Source organism: Macrotis lagotis, chromosome 1, assembly GCF_037893015.1.
Source record: "Macrotis lagotis isolate mMagLag1 chromosome 1, bilby.v1.9.chrom.fasta, whole genome shotgun sequence".
Taxonomy (NCBI): Eukaryota; Metazoa; Chordata; class Mammalia; order Peramelemorphia; family Peramelidae; genus Macrotis; species Macrotis lagotis.
This window is the reverse complement of record NC_133658.1, coordinates 909,682,540-909,705,926: the sequence shown is the minus strand read 5'-3', so window position 1 is coordinate 909,705,926 and position 23,387 is coordinate 909,682,540. Positions and strand designations below refer to the sequence as shown.

At 40.8% G+C, this 23,387-nt stretch overlaps 1 protein-coding gene across 1 annotated transcript; it reads left to right on the top strand.

Annotated features, from left to right (window-relative positions):
• The first annotated feature begins 11,019 nt into the window (after positions 1-11,019).
• On the top strand, positions 11,020-13,956 carry LOC141508763 (myeloid cell surface antigen CD33-like). Its single transcript, XM_074217650.1, has 5 exons — positions 11,020-11,028; positions 11,484-11,829; positions 12,487-12,612; positions 13,613-13,710; positions 13,906-13,956. Exons 1-5 carry the CDS (start codon positions 11,020-11,022, stop codon positions 13,954-13,956), a joined length of 630 nt encoding a protein of 209 aa, XP_074073751.1.
• The last annotated feature ends 9,431 nt before the right edge of the window (positions 13,957-23,387 follow it).

Here is a 23,387-nt window from a genome sequence, read left to right as displayed (position 1 = left end):
CTATTTTGGGGTGGCTAGGTGGTGCAGTGGATAGAGCACCGGCCCTGAAGTCAGGAGTACCTGGGTTCAAATCCGACCTCAGACACTTAATAATTACCTAGCCATGTGGCCTTGGGCAAGTCACTTAACTCCATTTGCCTTGAAAAAAAATTGAAAAAAAAATAATATTTTGAATACCTTGAATACTGTGAAATGCTGAGTGACATGGTTTATTTGTTTTGACATTATACTGCCTGACACTCAAATAAATTTTCATGAGATACTGGCTTTGAAATGAACCTTTCTGCATTGAATCCCATAGACAAAATTAACTGGAATTAAAAGGGCCTAATTTAAAAAATCTCTTCCTGAGTTCAAATTTCACCTCAGATACATAGTAGTCATTTATTTTGCTTTCCTCAGTTTCCTTATCTGTAAGATGAACTGGAGAGGAAAATGACTAACTACTCCAAGAAAACCCCAAAATGGGATCATAAAGAGCTTTACTTGTCTAAAACAACTCAACAATGAGTTTAAATCTCAATGAAATTTTTCAGGTCTGAATTGTCCATATTGGGAAGAATTTGCTTGGATCTGCAACAGACCAGTTTTCTCTACCCTGGAATTATTGGAATCAGCATATATTTTAAGAGTTTAGAAAAATTATAAGTTATTTATATTCATGTCAAAAGTGAGATATAAAATTTTTGCTAAGGTGGGGTATGGAGATTTTCTTCAGGAGGAGTTAGTGAATGTTCCCCCTATGCAATCACATTCTCCTCACCAGGGAAGATATAGCATAAGTGCAGGGCTTACTGTTCCAGCTCCCCTTTGAACTGGAAGACTGGGTCCCTAAAACACTGTGAACATCTTTCGACCTCAGGGTTCTATGAGTATCCTTGAGCTATTGGTGGGATCTCCCTAATGCTATTGCTTCCTGGTACACTTCCTTCTTTAATTATGAGTTGATATCAGTTAACAGTTAGATTTAATTAGCTTTTAAAATGGATATTTACCATGGTTGTATAATTGATACAAAATCCTTCTCCTTTTCCCCAAAAGGTTTCACCTATAAGTACAGACAGAAGCCTAGGAGAAAGTAGATTCCAGCTTAGAGAACATATATGGTCAATCAAGGTCATAACATTAAACTCCTGGAAGTTGTTTCCCCAAAGTCCTTGGGATCTCCCCGTTCTGAGAAACATGGCCTTTCTAATGGGCTCCATAAGCTTCCTGAATTTCATGTTTGTCTTTCATTCTCAAAGAAGATGATGACATTAGGGAAGTGATACCATGACAAGCACATGAACTGGATTTGACTGGGATTACTGTGCCTCACTTTTTCCTCAGAACCATCTGGCTCAAGTGGCCAGATATGGACCAGGATGATTGGAGATGGTCTTGGATGGGAGGTAAGCAGGGTAAAGTGACTTTACTCAGTCACACAACTAGTCAGTGTCAAATGTCTGTGGTTGGATTCGAACTCCCATCCCCCTGACTCCAAGACCAATGCTCTATCCACTGCACCTTGGCTCTTGGCTTTCTATAAAGATATTGCTGTCCTTTGCTCCTGCCCTAGTCATTACTAGAGTACCCATGATAAAGGGCAGATCCCCTGGTCATCTTATGTCCACAATCTCATTCTCAGGTCAAGGTGCTCTCTTCCTCCTCTCACCAAATGATTTCTTTTCAGAGTTGTGGCTAGAAGCTTCCACCATTAAGCAGCTTGGTGCTGGACTCTTTCTTCTAAATTACCTACTTTGGTTTTATACAAGCCCCCAGAGCTATGACCAATTTAATCACAACTAGTTGAAATGTACTGATTGAATAGATATGTCTGTCCACATCTTGATGGACTGATCCAACCAAGATATTTCCTAATCAAGTATCTGCAACAAGAGTTTACTTTAAATGAGGTGGAGAGGTTTTAGTGATTCAATCAACCAATCTCCACTTTATTTTTTAAGCGGCTCTTAGAGAAAGTGGTAGAAGACATGTTTAAGAAGTTGTCTCCTCAATATAATATCTAGGGAGAACATAAGCATCCTAGATCTGGGAGGGATTTTGAAGGTCCTAGGGTCCACCATTATTATTTTATAGAGAAGTTATAGTTCTCTATAGCTTTTCCATGGTGGCCAATTTACATCTCCTCCCAATTTCTTTCTGTTACATTCCCAATTCTTTTCATCTTTCCCCTGCATCCATTGGACCTCCTTGACAGGGTAGGCAGATCAAACCTAAAAGAGAGGCATGCTCATTATCCTGGCCATCTCCAAAGAATGAGTAGAACCTAAAGACATTGCTGTGGTTTGGTAGCATTCCCAAAGCACTTCACCCACATTACAAATTGCTTCCATGATCTCATCAATGGAGAAACTGCTGGGAGGAACTACAGACAAAATAGGAAAGACCAAGGTCAAAAATAGCCTCATAGGCAGAAGGAACAAATGGTAAGTGATATTCCTTCTAGATGGAGGCTGGGAATATGTCTGGCCAGCCTGATCAGCTGCCTTCCCTGGACCATTACCAATGGCCATGTGCCAATCTCATCTTATATTTATTGGTGACTCTGCCACCAGACTATTCCCATTGCTATCACACCCACACTTCTGCTACTGCTGCTTCTTTTCTAGCATTTAATGTTCTAGCAGCAGCAGCAGCGGCGGCGGCATTTAAACAGCACAGTTATTTGTTTTTGTTATTTAGTCATTCAGTTTTATCAGAGTTTTGGTGACCCCATTTGGGGTTTTCTTGGCAAAGATACTGGTTTGTCATTTCCTTCTTCAGATCATTTAAAAAACTGAGGCAAATAGAACGAAGTGACCTGTCTAGAGTCTTACAGTAAGTGTCTGAGACTGGATTTGAACTCAGAAGATGAGTTTCCCTGATCCAGAGCTCTATGAACTAGGGAACCATCTAACCACCTCTGCGTTTTATATTTATTAAATAGATAAACATTCTCTCTCTCTCTCTCTCTCTCTCTCTCTCTCTCTCTCTCTCTCTCTCTCTCTTCATTTGATCTTTATCACAACTCCATGAAGTAGATACTATTGTTTGTCCTATTTGAGGATATTGAGGCAAACAGAGGTTAATTGACTTGCCTAAAGTCATATGAATAGCAAGTGTCTAATGCCAGATTTGAACTCAAAACTTTTTAACTTCCAGTCCAACATAACCAGTCCAGTTACTGTTGAAGGAAGGAAACAAGGAAACAAGTCAGCAGTCTTGGTGCTAGCAAGATTAGCTCAGTCCCCACTTCACCTGACCAGCCATTTTTTTTAACCCAGGGGCCATCATTCTCTATCAACTTTTTCAGACTAATAAGCAAATATGGGGACTCAAACCTCCTCCCTCCAAGAGTCACACATCACAGGCAGCAGATAGAGGATGCCTGCAAATGTTCATATTTCTGTGCATTCTCTCCCCTAAATCCCTGAATATTTTAAAGGAGCAGGAAAATTTATTCATAGGACCATTTGTACCCCCAATGGATACCATCCTCAATGGCCCGAAGACTTCCACCACAGTCCAATAAGACTAACAGAAACCTAGTCCATTTGCTAACCCAGGAATTTGCTGACGAAGACAGGAGCTATTTCTTTCATGGAGGTCTTGACCTAGCAATAGGCTGTCACCCAAAGTTTCCAAGGCCATGTGTGAGGGAGCCATTTCTCTTTGGGACATAATGAGGCCTAATGAATGAATAGGGCATTGAACTTGGGAGCCAAGAAGACTTGTTTTTAAAATCTGCCTCAGATATTCCATAGCTGTGTGCCTCAGGGCAAAGCACTTAAACCTTTGGGACCCTCAGTCTCCTTATCAGTAAAATTGGAATAATAACGACACCAATCTTACTGGACAATCCCACTGTGGTGAGATCAGAGAAGATTATATATGGAAAGGTCTTTGCAAACTTAGGCTTCAAAGTCTTCCCTCTGAGTGTAACCCAAATTTATCCTGAATATATTTTGTTTGAACATAGACTTTTGCAAGTTGGGCCCCTCCTTAGATTTTGAACTCCTTGAGAAAAGGGATTGCTTTTTTTGCCTTTCCTTGAATTCCTACTGTGTGTTTAACACAATTGCTGGCCCATAGTAGGCATTTAAAAAGTAGCAATTGACTGACTTACACATTATAGAAATGCTAACAACTTTTCATTCCAGGATGGTGTGACCCAGAGAGGCAAGGTGGTGTCAGGGATTTGAAATCAAAGGACTTGGCCTCCAAATCCCACCTCTGTCATTCCTTGCCTGTATTTGCCTTTAAGCAAATCTACCCTCAGTTTCCTCATCTGCAAAATGAAGCAGGCCTTTAAGCTCTAAATTAGTGATCCTGGAAACCTGGATGACTTGACCTGTGAATAATTGAACTGTCCCCTGAAAAATTCCAAAGCTAGGCATGAGGAAGCATGGGAGGCACACAATGGAAAGGGCTCTTAATTTGGAGTCAGAAAACCCAACTTCCAATTTCAGTTCAGTCACTTGTTACCTGTATGATCTTGGACAAATTTTCCTTTCTGAGTTTTCAGTTTCCTCATCTGTCAGATGCAGGGCGTTGGGCTATATAACTTCTAAGATCCTTCCATAAAACCCTTTCTTGTTCCAATGATGCCAGAATCCCTGTATATCACAGACCCAGTAACACTTCTCACAGAGTACATGATGTTATATGTGACTCCAAGGGAGCAAGCCCAACCAACATAGGAAAGCAGACCCCAGAGTGGGAGAAAAGAGTGTACAAGGGTAGAAGGAGTGCTGAACCAGTTCTATACCTAGGCTGGTGGTGGCAAGTTCAGAGAGGATCCTCTGTACCCAGGATAGACAGGGATCATTAAGAGCAAATTTAGAGGACAGCCCACACACAAAAGCAATTTTGTCCATGGAAGGTTATCCTGTCCTTTTGTCTGTTGTACTCCTGTTTAGGGCTGGCTGGCTGACTGGATGGATGCATGGATGCATGGATGCATAGATGCATGGATGCATGGATGCATGGATACATGGATGGATGCATGGATGGAGGAGTGAGGAAAGGATAGAGAGATGAATGGATAGAGGAATGATTGGATGGATGGATAGATGGATGGTTGGATCAATGGGTGGGTGGATGAATGGAAAGAAGGATGGATGAATGAATGAATGGGTAGGTGGGTGGATGAACGGAAGGAAGGAAGGAAGGATGGATGGAAGGGTGAATGAAAAATCATTTACTAAGCAATTTCTGGGTGACAAATCTGATGCTTTTCTCAAAGAGATCACATTCTAAGTGAGGGAAACGCCACCCAATGTTCCTTGTGGAGTGTCACCTATGGCGTGCATAACAGAAGAGTAGTATTTCTGGCTGGGAGGTTGTTTCTAGGATGTGGAAGGAATGAAAAGATCACATGGGAAAGAAAAGTCTTTGACAGCAAGAAGGGCTTTCCCTGCCTGCCTGCCTAGCAGAGAACATAGCCCAACACAGTAGCTGAGCTCCATCTTCTGGAGAAAATCTGAACTGCAGAAAGCTTGAAGTAAAGCTTAGCAGTTGGAACAGGGGGTGGGAGTAGCTAAATTTCCTTCTAATATCATTAATTAGCTCATTGAACCAATGAAATTTCTTAGATGAGTTCAATACCAAACTAGTGTAGTCTATGTAAAAGATAGTAATAGTAGCCTTCCAACTGAGGGAGAGAGAGGAGAGGGTTGAGAATAAAGGTGGGATGGTGATAGGAGTGTGAGTTAAAACTATCTTGTTCTGGTCCCCCTGACCAGGCACTCCCTGCCACATACACACATACACACTCTCTAGTTAGTATAGGAAGTTTATAAATAACCAGCCTAGGGTGGCTAGGTGGCGTAGTGGATAAAGCACGGCCTTGGAGTCCTGGAGTACCTGGGTTCAAATCCAGTCTCAGACACTTAATAATTATCTAGCTGTGTGGCTTTGGGCAAGCCACTTAACCCTGTTTGCCTTGCAAAAAAACCTTAAATAGATAAATTAATAAATAACCAGCCTAAAGGGACCATAGCAAAAAGTAAGCCTGCAAGGGGGAACCTTTCACACATGTATACCTTCCCCCAAAATCAAAGGTACGTAATTTGCATGTTGTAACTTATATTAACCAAAATTCACATCCTGAAAATATTGCTCCATTAGAGGAAGCCACATAGGAATGGCCATCAGGACCTCCATGGTCCTAAAGTTGATCTGCCTCAGACAAGCTTCAGACATCCACAATAAAATCAACAGAACACCAAATATTCCTTTTTTGTGTGTTTTGTTTTTGCAAGGTAATGGGGTTAATTGACTTGCCGAAGCTCACACAGCTAGGTAATTACTAAGTGTCTAAGGCTGGATTTAAACTTAGGTCCTCCTGATTCCAGGACCAGTGCTTTATCCACTGTGCCACCTAACTGCCCCACACCAAATATTACTAATCTCTTTGAGATGATTTGGATATGATATTACCATTCTAGGGTGGAACAAACAAGAGGCTGCTTCCCACCAAAACTGAGATCTAAAACTATAAAAATGAGATCTAAAACTGACTCCCCACCTCCAGGTCTCCTCCATCTCCATTGGGTCCATGCTGCTGAGAGCTTCCATTAGTCACACTGATTAATTTCTCTAACTAAAAACACATTTTCCTGGCTTACCAGCCCTTGGAAGTCTTAGGTTCCTCTAATGGACTATAAGCCCCTCAAGGGCTTTGCTTTCTTTCTTTTTTAAACACCTAGGGCTTAGGATAGGAACCAGTGTCTGGATCACGGCTTAACAAAATCTTTTTCATTTATTCATCCATTTGCTACTTGCTCAGTTGACCCAGGCAAGACAGTTCCATTTGTTCTTCCTCTAGCTTTAATCTGTAAAATCAAGGGGTGAACTCAATGCTCTCTAAGTCCCTTCCCTCTCTAAACCCCCTAACAATGAGTATGGCCCAGAGACTCAGGAATCAAAATGTGGAGTTGGGGGAAAATGTCAGAGGAGCATCGATTCAGAATGTGGTGTCAGTACTGGCCAATATGACCAGAAAGGACAATGATCAGTCTTGGAAGGGATGTGGGAAGTCTGGGACACTAATACATTGTTGGTGGAGCTATGAACTCATCCAACCTTTCTGGAGAACAATTTGGGATTACACCCAAAGGGCAACAAAAATGTGCATACCCTTTGATCCAGCCCTACCACTACTGGGTCTATACCCTGAAGAGATGCTGAAAAAGGGTAAAAACATCACTTGTACAAAACCATTCATAGCAGCTTTGTCTGTTGTGGCAAAGAATTGGAAATTGAGTGAATGTCCTTCAATTGAGGAATGGCTTAATAAATTGTGGTATATGTATGTCATGGAATACTATAGAACTATTGTTCTATTAGAAACTAGGAGGGATGGGAATTCAGGGAAGCCTGGAGGGATCTGCATGAACTGATGCTGAGTGAGCCAAGCAGAAATAGAAAAACATTGTACATCCTAACAGCAACATGGGGTGATGATCAACCTTGATGGACTTGCTCATTCCATCAGTGCAGCAATCAGGAACAATTTCAGGGTATCTGCAATGGAGACACCATCTGTATCCAGAGAAAGAATTGTGAAGTTTGAACAAAGACCAAAGACCATTACTTTTAACTTTTTTTAAAAAACTGTTATCTTATTATATAATTTTGTTATCTCTTATACTTTATTTTTCTTCCTTAAGGACATGATTTCTCTCTCATCACATTCAACTTAGATCAGTGTATACCATGGAAACAATGTAAAGACTAACAAAATGCCTTCTGTGGTGGGGTGGGGAGAGGGAAGCAAGATTAGGAGAAAAATTGTAAAATTCAAAATAAATGAATAATAATTAAAAAGAAAGGGGAAAGGGGGGGGAAGAATGTGGTGTCTGTAACTGTAGTCTTTGGGGCAGGGGATGCTTCAGTGAGAGATTTCCCACTTTGCAAATAGATTTGTTTCTTATCTCACTCCTCTCCTGATGTAGGAGGGGCACATTCCTGAGGCATAAGTCAGACCCTGAGTCTTTTACCCTTTTCATTGACCTCCACCCTCAGGTGAAGAATCCCTTCCACAATTAGTTTTCTTTCATTTGTTATGAGCTGGCAAACTAGTTCATCTCATCTTTTCCTACCTAGCCTTAAACCACTGAATGGGTGTTGCCCCAGTCAAACTGAAATCTGGGAAAGACCTTAATTTAAAAAGACCAAAGTCTCCCACTTCATCTGAGGTCATCTCCAGTTATTCTGAGCTATATCTTACCATTGCACTCCAAGGACTGGAGGGAAGAGTGAGGTTGATGACTTCATGCAGTCCTGACTCACTGAAATCCAATTCACTTGGAAGTCAAGACATCACCTTCCTGAAGTCATTGGTCCTCTTTGAAAACAAAGAACAAATAACAACAAATATTTATGCAACATCTACTATGTACCAAGTCCTTTGTGTGAAGTGCTGAGAATCCCAAAAAAAGGTAAGACAGAATTCTACCCACCCCCACCCCCGGGGAGGGGCTGTTCGGGCTACTGGATGTGGGTGGCTAACATAGTTAACAAGGGGCAAAGTCAGGATTCAATCACAGCTTTTCTGACTCAAATTCAATAGGTTGTTCCAATTCTTCAGAGTAGTCAGGGACACAAGGCAAGTGGGATGGCAGGAAATGTAGGTTGTTTGAAGGCAGATTATGAAGATCTCCAAATACTAGCTAGAAATGTATCTAGTAATCTCATGCCCTATAGGAGCAGAGTATATAGAGTTCCAAGGAAATTTAAAAATCTAAACCTCCCTCCCAGAAAAATGGAACTATGCTCAAAGGGCATAGTCTTTGATTAAGCAATGCCACTATTGTATCCAAAAAAAAAAAAAGACCATAAGAAAGGAAGGAAAACCCACATGTACAAAAATGTTTATAGCAGCTCTTTTTATAATGGCAAAGAATAGATGGATGTCCATCACTTAGGGAATGGCTGAATAAGTTACAGTGTATGAATGTCATGGAGTACTATTGTTCTATAAGAAATGAAAGATCAGACTTTTTAGCAAAGCCTGGAAAGACTTGTATGAACTGATGCTGAGTGAAATGAACAGAACCAAGAGAACACCGAAAACAACATTGTGAGATGACCAGCTACTATGGATGCAACTCCTCTCAGTAGTTCAGTGATCAAGGACATTCTGAGAGAGCTCTTATGGAAAATGGTATCTACATCCAGAGAAAAAACTATGAAGTCTGAATGCAGAACAAAGCATACTCTGTTCACATTTTAAAACTTCTTTTTATGTTTTTTCCCCTTAGTGCTTTTCTCCTCTTTTATAATATGGCTAATATGGAAATTTGTAAAACACAATTATACATATATAACTGTTACCAGATTGTTCATCACCTTGGGAAGGGTGGGGGGAGGAAAGGGAAAATGGTAGAAAAAAATGTGGAATTCAAAAACTTGCAGATGGATGAATGTTAACTACCTTTGCATGTAAATGGAAAAATTAAATTAAATTAAAAAAAAAAAGAAATCTCCCTCCTTTTGTCAGCAAATTCAACAGAAGAGAAAGAAAGTGACTCATCCAAATCTCTCAGCTGGGAAGCAGTAGCACACAGGATTTGACTCTGAGGTCTCTCAGTCCAAATTCAGCCTTCTTTCATAAAGTGAAAGAACACAGGATCACAATATCATAGGATTTTAAACCAGGACTGATCTTAAAAACAATATTGGCCGAGACCCAATCCCACATGCAGTTGAGGAATCTGAGACCCAGAATGTCCCTTGATGACAGAAGAGCTGGGATATGACCCCATGCTCTCTGACACCTGATTCATTTCTCTCTCCCTAACTGACTGAAGCATTAGGTCCCTTGTCCACTCATTTATTCAATTGTCCTTTATTAAATGACCAATACAGCCTGGCTATAATTTTGGGAAGAAGATACCCTATACCAAGAAGTGGCAAAGGCTCAGACCACCACAAAGAATCAGAGTCAAGGCACAGGCTTGGACTGCTATGAAAATGGACTCTGGAGTTGGCCCCATGGTTCATCCAGCTTCAGATTTGGCCTCATCAAGAGTCTTGGGGGTTCCCTTCATCTGTGCCCCTTCCTAGGGTAATTAGGATACGACTGCCTGGTTCCAGCATCAGCATAAATCACAGACTGTGTATTCTTATCTCCAAACACATTACATCTCAGTCTTCACTGAGTCAGTTAGGTAGTGTGGTAGGTCTGGAGTCAGGAAGACCTGAGTTCAAATCCAATCTCTGATACTTCTTAGATGTATGACCCTGGGAAAGGCCCTTAACCATTTCTACCTCAGTTTTTTCATCTGAAAAATAGGGATAATAAGAACACCTACCATCCAGGGTTGTTGTGAGGATCAATTTGAAAATGCCTTTTCATTCTTCCCCCTCTTCACCAAAGTATTCTTCCTATTCCAAGCTCACAAAAATTCAGTTAGACTGGACCACAGAAGAACCCTGATTCCAACCAGGTTCGAGCAGAATTCCCCGAGAGGTCATCCAATCTCATCATGAAAACTTCCAGGGATAAGAAAGACAGAAGCAAGGAAGGCAGAACTAGAGGGACCTTTAAAACATAAAACACAAAATGTCTGACCCAGAGAGTCCTTGAAGCTTGGATTGTCAGTGGAGAAAGGTGACAGAGAAGAGAGACTGGAGGAACTGGGAGGGACCTAAGAGACCCTCTTATTAGTTTCCCTGCTGAGTTCCTGTAAACACCCTCTACCTCAAAGACTCTGTTGTTCTTTCTATGTCTGACAGGTTAAGTGGGAGAATTCTGGGAAACAAGGTCCCTTGGAACAGCCCCCCTCACCTGTGCTGGGCTCTTATTCATGGAAAGTGGAGGATCAGGAACAATATTGCTCCTTCTCTTTCCAAGCCAAGAAACTCCAAGAGATTCCCAAGACAAAAATTCAGTGTTAAAACTCTAATAAAGAGACCGGACCAAGGAGGGTAGGAATTCCTTGGGATTAGGGACAGTCTGGAGAACTGCCTTGTGAAAGAAGATGCTGGCAGAATAAATGCATCACCAGAAATATATTGATCTTAGTCACTATGAGGGAGGTAAAAGAGAGAGAGACTATCGTCAGCAGCTTCCACAGTGATTAGAAATAGCAAACAGAGAACACACAACGATAAAAGTCAAAGCTGGACAACTCTGAGTCCTAGGCATATCAAACTTTCTGTTTCTTATACATATCAAATCTCTCCGTTTCTGTCTATCTCTATGCCTCTGTCTTGTCCCTAACTATTTCTCTCCCCCTATGTCTCTCTGCTCTTTTCTCTTTCTCCACTTTCTTCCTCTCACTCTTTCTCTGCTCTCTATTTCTTCTCTTCTCTTGCTCTTTCTCCTCCATTTTTATTTTCTCTTTTCTCTGCTCTCCTGTTTTTCCCTCTCTGTTCTCTCCACTCACTCTCTTACTCCTCATTCTCTCTCTCTCTCTCCCTCTCTCTCTCTCCCTCTTCCTCTCCATCTCCCTCTATTCTGTACAGAGCCCCTTTCTCAAGATCCTTCACAGATAAAGATCCATATCCAAGAGAAGAAAGTGACTGTGCAGGAAGGCCGTTGCATTTCTATCCCCTGCTCCTTCAATTTCTCACAATACCAGAATAAGAATAAAACCTATGGATACTGGTTCCAGAGGAAAGACAAGGATAAACTGGTGGCCACCAATGACTGCCAAAAGGAAATCCATTCTGAGGCCCAGGGCCGATTCCACCTCAGTGGGGACCTACAGAAGGACAATTGCTCCTTGAGTATTTCTGGGATCCAGAAATGGGATGGTGGGAAATACTGGTTCCAGGTAGAGAAGGGGAATCTGAGTAAAAATTTCTCACATGAAATCGTGTCTGTCCATGTGGAAGGTGAGGAGAATGTCTCAGGGCAGGGTCTCTGAGTGATGGGAAGCCCAGGGGAGGGATCAGAGTCTGGAAGGATATTCTGAGAATACATGAGGGATAATCCAGAGCCTCTTCACTGGAATGACATGCTATAGTCCTTTCTGTAAAGAAACAAGACCCAGATAGGGGGGCACTTCAGAGTCTGGTGAGAATGGCAGAAGCCTGGGTAGCAGGGACAGAACTGCAAGTATTCAGGGGGCATCAGGGATGGCTACCTTAGTGAGACAGAAGGGATGATCCTGATCATCAGTTGAGTGAATAGGCTATGGGGTCTTCTGCTTGAGGAAACAAGAGCTGGATGACCCTGCAGATGTTGGGGGATTTCAAAGGAGAGAGAGTTGGGTCATGGTGGGGACATCCAAGGAAAAGGCTTGTTGAGGCATCTAAAGCAAAATTCAAAAGCCATTATCTGATGCAGACCCCTCCCCTTACCATCTGGTTCATTCAACTTTTCTTCCCCAGATTTGACACAGAAACCAGAGATTCTCATTCCAAATATTCTGGTACCTGGGCTCCAAGTGACCCTGATCTGTATAGCTCCTGGAGATTGTAGAGAGAGGACATCCCCCAACTTCCTCTGGACTGGCTCTGCTCTCTCCTCCCAGGGATTTGTCTCCCAAGATCTTAGCTCCTCCAAACTCCTCTTCACTCCCAAAGCACAGGACCATGGCACTAACCTCACCTGTCGGGTGACATTCCCAGAGACCAAGGGGACCACAGAGACAACTGTCCAGCTCAGGGTTGCCTGTGAGTTCTGGGAGGGAATGAGCATGATGCCCAGGGGTTCCAGAAAAAAGAAGATAGGAGAAATGTCAAGTCCATGGAGATACCCTTGGGTCCTGAGACAAATGGGAGAGGTGGTGTCTATGGAGGTAAATCCTTGACTTTCCCCTATTTTGGTCCTGGGTTCTAGTACTGAATCTCCCCAGTTGGGGAGAGACTTTGGAACTCCAACTTTCCAGACTTTGCAAAACCAATCTCATCCTCCCATTGCAGACCTTCCTCAGAAAATGAAAATGAGGGTTTTCCAAAGAAATGGGACAAATAAATTGGCAGGAGGCAGGTGGAGATAGAAGGATAGTCTGGAGCAAAGAATCATCAGTCCTATCTTCTACTTTCTTTCCAACCCCAGAACTTCTCATCCTTCCTACTGCTATAGAGGGTAGATCCTTCCACCTGGTTATGGTGTGAATAGCAGCCCCTAGGCCACAGAGAAGCAAGACCTGAGCTCCTCCCAGCCATTGTACATTGAGGTTCTGATCCTAAAACTGCCCACTTGGGGTGGGGGGAGAACTTACTACCAACCCTAAATGGCTCTCTGAACCTCCTGATGTTCTATTAGTGAAAATAGACTAGGGACAGGCAACCAGGGTTCCAGGAAGTGGGAGAGAGGCCACTACACTAGCTCATCTTCCCTCCCTTTCCACAGGCACCCTAAGGATACTGAACTCTAATTGCTTCTGGGAAGGGGAGAAATTACTCTACACTTGTTCAGTCCAGGAAGACTGGGCTGGGCTCAATCTCTCATCCCTAGAGAGGGACCTGGCACCCTGAACCTTGGGAATTCTAGGAGAGTGCTGGGATCCTGAGAGGGAGAAAGGATGGAGGGGAAGGCATCAGGGATGATAAGACTCCTCGAAGTACTAACCACTCCCTTCTCTCTCTCTCTCTCTCTCTCTCTCTCTCTCTCTCTCTCTCTCTCTCCCTCTCTGCCTTTCCATTTCTCAGTCTTCTCTATCCAAAAGAGCATCTCTTGGCCTCATCTTCACATTGCTCCGAGGAGCCCTCATGGCTGCCAGCTTTCTCCTCACCTATGGCTTCACCTGGCTCTATTATACCCGGCAAGTGTGTCTACCCTCTGACCCACAAGCCCTGTCCCTCACTTTCTGCCCCAGTCCCCTCCTCACTCTTCTTCCCTAAAATGATCCCTTTGGTGGTCCCTCACCCCCTTCCCAATTGGCCTGAAACCCCTTCCAGTCTTGATTCTATTGACCCTTCCAGTTGTGACTCTACCACTGGGTCAGTTTCTCCAACAGGAAGCCTCTAGGGAGGGAGCACCCGCTGGCTCATTGGGTAGAAGGAGCACCTTAGAATATGAAATACCAGAAATGGGAAGAGTCATAAGGCAAAAAATGCTAGAGCTGGGAGGAACCTTAAAAAGAAAAAAAAAGGAATGTTGGGGGGAGAGATCTTTAGAACATGGAATGACAGTGCTGAGAGAGACCTTAAAATAAGGAATCTCAGAGTTGGAAGAATCTTTAGAACATAAAAGATTAGGATTTAAAAATGCAGTTGTCAGAACCAGGAGAGAATTTAGAATATGTGATATCAGAGGCGACATACTCCTTGAAACGTAGCTTAAATATTTTAGATGTCATCAGTCAAGGACTAGAGAAGCAGCTGAGATTCCCCTGAGAAACCCTGGGAAAGAAGCTATAGAGAAAGCAAGAAGGGCACAACTGAAGACTTAGAGGATCTGGGGCTTAGGATGAGTGTGTCTACCCACAGAAAGGTAGAATGCAATGTTTTAACTGTTAAAAGAGAATTTTGATTTTCATATAGCTCATAATAAGTTTAATAATAATTTAGTTTCTAGAGATCTTTTTCACAGGCCAGACTGGCTGGGAGATCAGAGAGAACAAAGAAGCTTGGAGTAATTCATTAATCCTGACAAGGCTGCACTTTTTCCCTGACCTGTACTTGTGCCTGTGATAAGTGAAGTGGATCAGAAAAAGTAGAACCTGTTCTATATCCAAACAAAATAATAAGGACTAAATAATCAGCCGTTCCCACAGGACTCGAGGAGACCTGTGCTGTCCTACCTGGATGGCTGTGAGTCCCAAAGCTTGCTGTAAATTATCATATTATCATAAAGAGTGAACTTAGCTTGAAAACACCATTCAAGTCTGATTGTTTTGTGATCCCCCTTCCCCCCCGCCCTGATCATGTATGTAAACTCTGCGTCCACTGCCACACAACAGAGCAGTCCCTATTTGTGGAAAGCCGTGACACCTGATCCAGGCTCTGCAAGGATCTCTGAGGTCGGTTCCTGGTTTTCACCTGGGATGCGGCCTGAGGCAAGGATCTCTGAGATCGACTCTGGGTTTTTACTTGTGAAGAGACCCAGGTTTGGCATGACTGCCCGGGATCCAGGACCAGGTCCCTGTACACGTATGGGCTAGCCATATAAAACAGCTAGCTCGATCATGACAAACACCCTTGGACATTATGGAAAATGTCTGCTGATGAGAAAAACAAGTATTGTGAGAATTGAGCGCAGGTGAAACATGCTTACTGCTGGGGCTGTAGTATCTCTTGGAACCCCCATCAAATAAATGGAGTCGTCTATGACTCTCCGCCTGGCCCAATTATTTCTCATATCACCGCACACACGTGCCCAGGGAAGCTGGCATCCCCTATTTGCAGTGAAAGTAAGTGATTAAACTAGTTCTTCATTTCTGGCACTCTGTCTCTGGCTTGCCCTGCTTCTCCCAAGTTAGAGACTGTCTCATTAAAACTTTGTTAACGGGGCGACTAGGTGGTGCAGTGGATAAAGCACCAGCCTTGGAGTCAGGAGTACCTGGGTTCAAATCCAGTCTCAGACACTTAATAATTACGTAGCTGTGTGGCCTCGGGCAAGCCACTTAACCCCATTTGCCTTGCAAAAAAAACTAAAAAAAAAAAAACTTTGTTAACCCAGATAAAGGAGACACTTTGCCCATGGATAAATAACAAATAAAAACAAATAACTCTGAGGACTGGGCCATATCAGAGTTGGTTATTCTCAAGATTACCAGGAGATGAAGAGGTCATAACTTTAGGAAAGCTAGTAAAACAGAAGTTAGGTCATGGGGTTTGAAAGCAGGAAGATTCATCTTCATCAAGACTCATTTTGGGGGTGGCTAGGTGGCACAGTGGATAGAGCCCAGGCCCTGGAGTCAGGAGGACCTGAATTCAAATTCGACCTCAGACACTTAATAATGACCCAGCTGTGTGGCCTTGGGCAAGCCACTTAACCCACTGCCTTGCAAAAAAAAAAAAGGACTCATTTTTGTGGTTCATATCTGGTCTCAGACACTTACTAGCTATGTGACCCTAGGCAAGTCACTTCACCCTGTTTGTCTCAGCTTCTTCTTGTATTAAATGAGCCAAAGGAGGAAATGGTAGGCCATTCTAATATCTTTGCCAACAAAACGTCAAATAGGGTCATGGAGTCAGACATGAAAAAGTCTTGAGAAACAACTAAACGTGGAGTGTCAGAGTTAGAAAGCGTATTAGAAAACAATGAATAAAATTGAAACACAAAACAGTGAATAAAAAAATCAGAGGGAGAAGATAGAAAATTGTAGCTTAAATGAGCTTTAACACAAATCATGGCAGAACTCATAACCAAACATGACTTTCCTCGTTTCAGAATGATGGAGCTTAAGAGGGAGATTTTAAAGAGAGACTCAGAATCAGCAATGTCTGGGACAAGAACTAAACATGTCTCTTCCGTCAACCCACTGGTGAGTCACCGAGCTGCCCTGACTCACATCCTTCAGTCTATATGAATTTCCCGGAGGTCCTTCAAATATGTACCATTAGGGAGATGCAGCTCTCTTCTTTATGATCATCCCTATAAAGTGTTTCAAGGAAGATGGAGAACATAAAATCTTTGAAATTGGAATCTAGTTGATGAGAAAAGGCACTCCAACCCCAGTTCAGTCTATGTACCATTGAATATAATATTGAGCATATTGAGGATGAACTGGATATAAAGCCAAGCCTATTGCATCATCAGAGATTTTATATGCAAAGACTGATGACCACATGTGACATTAGAATTCAGTTTTGAATGAGGGAAACAATGGGGATTGATGGTTGCTCAAAGGACAGTGGGGTCCTGAATGGATGAATTTGTCAATTCACTAAACATTTTCTGAACATGATTACATACCTAGCAAGTGGTCTTGTCTTGTAGTTTCTACTTGAAGACCCTTTATAAACCTACTGCCTCCATGGGCAGCAACTATGACCTTGGACAGCTCTAATGGTTGGAATGCTTTCCTTGACCTCTAACCTGTTGATCTCCATATTATTTCCACTTATTGCTTTGATTTCAGATCTCGAGTCCCCCAAAAAACCAGTCTATGTCTATCTCCACATGGCAATCCTTGAACATCCTTTATGTGTCTCAATCCCACAAACAGCCTTCCTTCCTCTTCAAATGTGCCCAATTCCCTCACCCTTTTTTCATAAGGACACCATCCCAAGACCTGGCTCCTCTTCTTTCATTCCCTCCACTTTAGCAGTGCCCTAAGAAAAATGGAACTGGACACAAGAGCAAACATCTAGGCTGACCAGCCCAGCTTCACACCAGATGTGAAGAGAGACAATCACCTCTCTATCTGAAAGGGAAGTTGCTGTTAATGTAGTCTTACCTTCTTAGATGCCCTCATCTTTTGTAAGACACACTATTTGCAGGAAAAGTTGATTCAAGAACAGTTTCTTTGATTCTGAGTCCATCATTTTACCCACTTCAGCAGCCCAGGAAGCAAGGGAAGTGGTCAGTGTGCAATTTGGCCAGAGGGGCACTATAAAGGGAGATTGTGAAGGGCCTTGAATGCCAATATAATGAGTTTATTCTAGAGGGGGGGATTACACGATCAGACCATATAGAATTAAAGGGACCTTAGAAATCTTCTGGTCCCTGCTGATCACTTTACAGATGAAGAAATTCATCCCAGAGTATTTGCTGAAGGATCAGCTGCTAGTAAGTGTCCAAGTCTTCTGACTGAAAATTTGGTTTTGTCTCTTCTGCACTGTGCTACAGGGTAGATTGATAGACAATCATGGGATTTAAAGGTGAAACTCAATTTAAAGACTAACAAGATGTTAAGGTCTTCCCCTTTTTGTGTCACAGAGACCTTCAACAGTCTGTCTGGTGAAACCTGTGGACTCCTCAGAATAACATTTTTCTTTTTTTTAATTTATTTTTATTAAAGATATTATTTGAGTTTTACAATTTTCCCCCAAATCTTGCTTCCCTCCCCCACCCCCCATGGAAAGCACTCTGTCAGTCTTTACTTTGTTTCCATGTTGTACCTTGATCCAAATTGGGTGTGATGAGAGAGAAATCATATCCTTAAAGAAGAGAAGAGAAGTCTAAGAGGTAACAAGATCAGCCAATAAGATATCTGTTTTTTTCTAAATTAAAGGGAATAGTCCTTGAACTTTGTTCAAACTCCACAGCTCCTTATCTGGATACAGATGGCACTCTCCTTTGCAGACAGCCCCAAATTGTTCTCGATTGTTGCGCTGATGGAATGAGCAAGTCCTTCAAGGTTGAACATCACTCCCATGTTGCTGTTAGGGTGTACAGTGTTTTTCTGGTTCTGCTAGTGTCACTCAACATCAGTTCATGCAAATCCCTCCAGGCTTCCCTGAAATCCCGTCCCTTCTGGTTTCTAATAGAACAATAGTGTTCCATGACATACATATACCACAGTTTGCTAAGCCATTCCCCAATTGAAGGACATTTACTTGATTTCCAATTCTTTGCCACCACAAACAGGGCTGCTATAAATATTTTTGTACAAGTAATGTTTTTACACTTTTTCATCATCTCTTCAGGGTATAGACCCAGTAGTGGTATTGCTGGGTCAAAGGGTATGCACATTTTTGTTGCCCTTTGGGCATAGTTCCAAATAGCTCTCCAGAAGAGTTGGATGAGTTCACAGCTCCACCAACAGTGTAATAGTGTCCCAGATTTCCCACATCCCTTCCAACAATGATCATTATCCTTCCTGGTCATACTGGCCAATCTGAGTGGTGTGAGGTGGTACCTCAGAAAAGCTTTAATTTGCATTTCTCTAATAATTAATGATTTAGAGCATTTTTTCATATGACTATGGATTGCTTTGATCTCCTCATCTGTAAATTGCCTTTGCATATCCTTTGACCATTTGTCAATTGGGGAATGACTTTTTGTTTTAAAAATATGACTCAGTTCTCTGTATATTTTAGAAGTGAGTCCTTTATGAGAATCATTAGTTGTAAAGATTGTTTCCCAATTTACTACATTTCTTTTGATCTTGGTTATATTGGTTTTATCTGTGCAAAAGTTTTTTAATTTAATGTAATTGAAATCATCTAATTGGTTTTTGGTGATGTTCTCCAACTCTTCCTTAGTCATAAACTGCTCCCCTTTCCATAAATCTGACAGGTAGACTAGTCCTTGATCTTCTGATTTGCTTATAGTATTGTTTTTTATGTCTATGTCCTGTAACCATTTGGATCTTATCTTGGTAAAGGGTGTGAAGTGTTGGTCTAATCTAAGTTTCTTCAATACTAACTTCCAATTATCCCAGCAATTTTTATCAAAGAGGGAGTTTTTATCCCAATGGCCAGACTCTTTGGGTTTATCAAACAGCAGATTACTATAATCATCTCCTGCTTTTACACCTAGTCTATTCCACTGGTCCACCACTCTATTTCTTAGCCAATACCAAATGGTTTTGATGACTGATGCTTTATAATATAATTTTAGATCAGGTAGGGCTAAGCCACCTTCTTTTGCACTTTTTTTCATTAAGCTCCTGCCAATTCTTGACTTTTTATTTCTCCATATGAATTTACTTACAATTTTTTCTAACTTATTAAAGTAAATTTTTGGAATTTTGATTGGTAGGGCACTAAACAGATAGTTTAGTTTTGGTATATTAGCTCTACCTATCCGTGAGCAGCTCATATTTGCCCAGTTATTTAAATCTGATTTAATTTGTGTGAGAAGTGTTTTATAATTGTTTTCAAAAAGATTCTGAGTTTGTCTTGGCAAATAGACTCCCAAATATTTTATATTGTCTGAGGTTACTTTGAATGGGATTTCTCTTTCTAGCTCTTCCTGCTGTTTCTTGCTAGACATATATAGAAAAGTTGAGGATTTATGAGGGTTTATTTTATAACCTGCAACTTTGTTAAAATTGCTAATTGTTTCCAGTAGTTTTTTGGATGATTTCTTGGGATTCTCTAGGTAAACCATCATGTCATCTGCAAAGAGTGAGAGTTTTGTCTCCTCCTTCCCAATTCTAATTCCTTCAATTTCTTTTTCTTCTCTAATTGCTGATGGTAACATTTCTAATACAATATTGAATAGTAGTGGTGATAATGGGCACCCTTGTTTCACCCCTGATCTTATTGGGAATGCCTCTAGCCTCTCCCCAGTGAATATAATGCTTGTTGATGGTTTCAAATAGATACTGCTAATTATTCTAAGGAACTGTCCATTTATTTCTACACTCTCTAGTGTTTTTAATAGGAATGGATGCTGTATTTTGTCAAAAGATTTTTTGGCATCTATTGATATGATCATATGATTTCTGATAGGTTTGTTGTTGATATAATTGAGTATACTAACAGTTTTCCTAATATTGAACCATCCCTGCATTCCTGGAATACATCCTACTTGATCATAATGTATTATCCTAGTGATGACTTGTTGTAATTGTTTTGCTAAGATTTTATTTAGGATTTTTGCATCTATATTCATCAGGGAAATAGGTCTATAATTTTCTTTCTCTGTTTTAACTCTTCCTGGTTTAGGTAACAGTACCATATTGGTTTCATAGAAAGAGTTAGGCAGAGTTCCATCTTTCCCTATTTTTCCAAAGAGTTTATATAGGATTGGAACCAATTGTTCCTTAAATGTTTGGTAGAATTCACTTGTGAATCCATCAGGCCCTGGAGATTTTTTTTTAGGGACTTCAATAATGGTTTGTTGAATTTCTTTTTCTGAGATAGGTTTGTTTAGGTATTTAATCTCTTCTTCATTTAACCTGGGCAACTTATATTTTTATAAATATTCATCCATTTCACTGAGATTATCAAATTTATTGGCATAGAGTTGGGCAAAATAATTTAGAATTATTACTTTAATTTCCTCTTCATTGGTGGTGAGTTCACCTTTTTCATTTATGATACTAGCAATTTGGTTTTCTTCTTTCTTTTTTTTAAATCAAATTGACCAGAGGTTTATCAATTTTATTGGTTTTTTCATAATACCAACTTTTGGTTTTATTTATTAATTCAATAGTTTTTTGCTTTTGATTTTATTAATTTCTCCTTTAATTTTTAGAATTTCTAATTTGGTATTTAATTGGGGATTTTTGATTTGTTCTTTCTCTATTTTTTTTTAGTTGCATGTTTATTTCATTGATTTCCTCTTTCTCCAGTTTATTCATGTAAGCATTTAGAGCTATAATATATCCCCTGAGAGTCGCTTTGAATGAATCCCATAGGTTTTGGTATGTTGTTTCATTATTATCATTATCTAGGATAAAATGGTTAATTCTTTCTATAATTTGTTTTTTGGTCCACTCATTTTTTAAAATGAGGTTATTCAGTTTCCAATTTGCTCTGGGTCTATATCTCCTTGGCCCAGTATTGCATATGATTTTTATTGCATTGTGATCTGAGAAAGATGTATTCACCATTTCTGCCTTTCTGCAGTTGATCATTAGGTTTTTATGTCCTAGTACATGGTCAATTTTTGTATAAGTTCCATGTACTGCAGAGAAAAAGGTATATTCCTTTCCATCCCCATTCAGTTTCCTCCACACATCTACCATATCTAATTTTTCTAACAATCTATTTACCTCCTTAACTTCCTTCTTGTTTATTTTATGATTCAATTTATCTAGATCTGAGAGAGGGAGGTTGAGGTCTCCCACTAGTAGAGTTTTGCTGTCTATGTCTTCCTGTAGTTCTTTCAGCTTCTCCTCTAAGAATTTGAGTGCTGTCCCACTGGGTGCATATATATTCAATATTGAAATGACTTTATTGTCTATGGTACCTTTTAGGAGGATAAAGTTTCCTTCCTTATCTCTTTTAACACTATCTATTTTTGCTGCTGCTTTGTCTGAGAAAAGGATTGCTACCCCTGCTTTTTTTTACTTCAACTGAAGCAAAATAAATTTTGCTCCAACCTTTTACCTTTACTCTATATGCATCTCTGTGCTTCAAATGAGTTTCTTGTAAGCAGCATATTGTAGGATTCTGGTTTTTAATCCACTCTGCTATTTGCTTACATTTTAAGGGAGAGTTCATCCCATTCACATTCAAGGTTATGATTACTAATTCTTTATTGCCCTCTGTGCTATCTTCCCTCTGTTTGTATTTTTCCCCCTTTCCCCCCCCCTTATCCATATTCCCAAGTATTTTGTTTCTGAATACCACCCCCCTTCAGTGTGTTTGCCCTCCTATATCACACCCTCCCCTTTCTTTCCCCTTTCCCCTTTCCCTTTTTCCCTTTTTCCTTCCCTTCCTTTTGTTATTTCCCCTTTTTTCCCCTAGTCTCCTTCCCTTTCTCTTTCCCCCCCTCCCCTTTTCCCCTTTTAATACTTGAAAGGTTAGATGTTTTATAAGTTAACTGAGTATGTGTAGGTTGACTTTAAGCCACGTCTGATGAGAAGATTCAGGTGTTTCTCCTCTGCTCCCTTCTTCCCCTCTATTACTATAGATTTTTTGTACCTCTTAGTGTAATGAGATTTACCCCATTCAATACCCTCCCTCCTCCATTCTCTTTCCTGTCCCCATTTTTAAGGAGGTAGTGTTTTTGAGATCATTCTATCTAAGTCATAGAATATTCTGAGTGTCTGTCCCTTCAAGTTCAGTATATTCTATCGAATAGAGTCAAAATTCCTGAGAGTTATTAGAGTCTTTCTCCTAAGTGGAGTTAAAGCCAGTTACATCCCATTAGATAGCAGTATCATGGATAGGTCATGAATTTCCATCATTTCTGGCTAGGTGTATCCTCTTTGTTAGAGTTACAATTCTCAAGATTTATGAGAATCTTTTTCCCCCATGCTAGGATATAGCCAGTTTCAACTTACTGGATTGCATTTTTTTTCCTTTTACCACCACCCCCTTTTTTTTAACCTTTTCACGTGTCTCTTGAACCTCCTGTTTGATGTTCAAATTTTCTGCTTAGCTCTGGTCTTTTCATCAGAAATTCTTGGAATGCTTCCATTTCATTAAATGTCCATCTTTTTCACTGGAAGAGAAGGCTTAGCTTTGCAGGAAAGTAGATTCTTGGATGCATTCTAAGCTCCCTTGCTCTTCGAAATATTTTGTTCCAGGCCCTTCGATCCCTTAATGTTGATGCAGCCAGGTCCTGCATGATCCTTACTGTGACTCCTTGATATTTAAATTGTTTCTTTCTGGCTGCTTGCAGGATTTTCTCTTTTATCTGATAGTTCTGGAGGTTGGCCACAACATTCCTTGGTGTTTTCATTTTAAGATCTTTTACTGGTGGGGATCGATGTACTCTTTCAATAACTACTTTGCCCTTTGATTCCATGATATCAGGGCAGTTTTGCATCACTAGATCCTGTAATATTAAGTCCAGGCTTTTTTTCTCTTCAGTGTTTTCAGGAAGTCCTTTAATTTTCAGGTTGCCCCTCCTTGATCTATTCTTGAGGTCAGTGGTTTTGTTGATGAGGTATTTTACATTTGCTTCTATTTTTTCTATTTTTTGATTTTGT

What these genes read in the sequence shown, in the direction of transcription:
- LOC141508763 (XM_074217650.1), top strand. An exon ending in TGTCCAGCTCAGGGTTGCCT is followed by an intron (nt 12,613 to 13,612) that starts GTGAGTTCTGGG and finishes TATCCAAAAGAG; the next exon opens with CATCTCTTGGCCTCATCTTC. An exon ending in GGCTCTATTATACCCGGCAA is followed by an intron (nt 13,711 to 13,905) that starts GTGTGTCTACCC and finishes TCCAACAGGAAG; the next exon opens with CCTCTAGGGAGGGAGCACCC.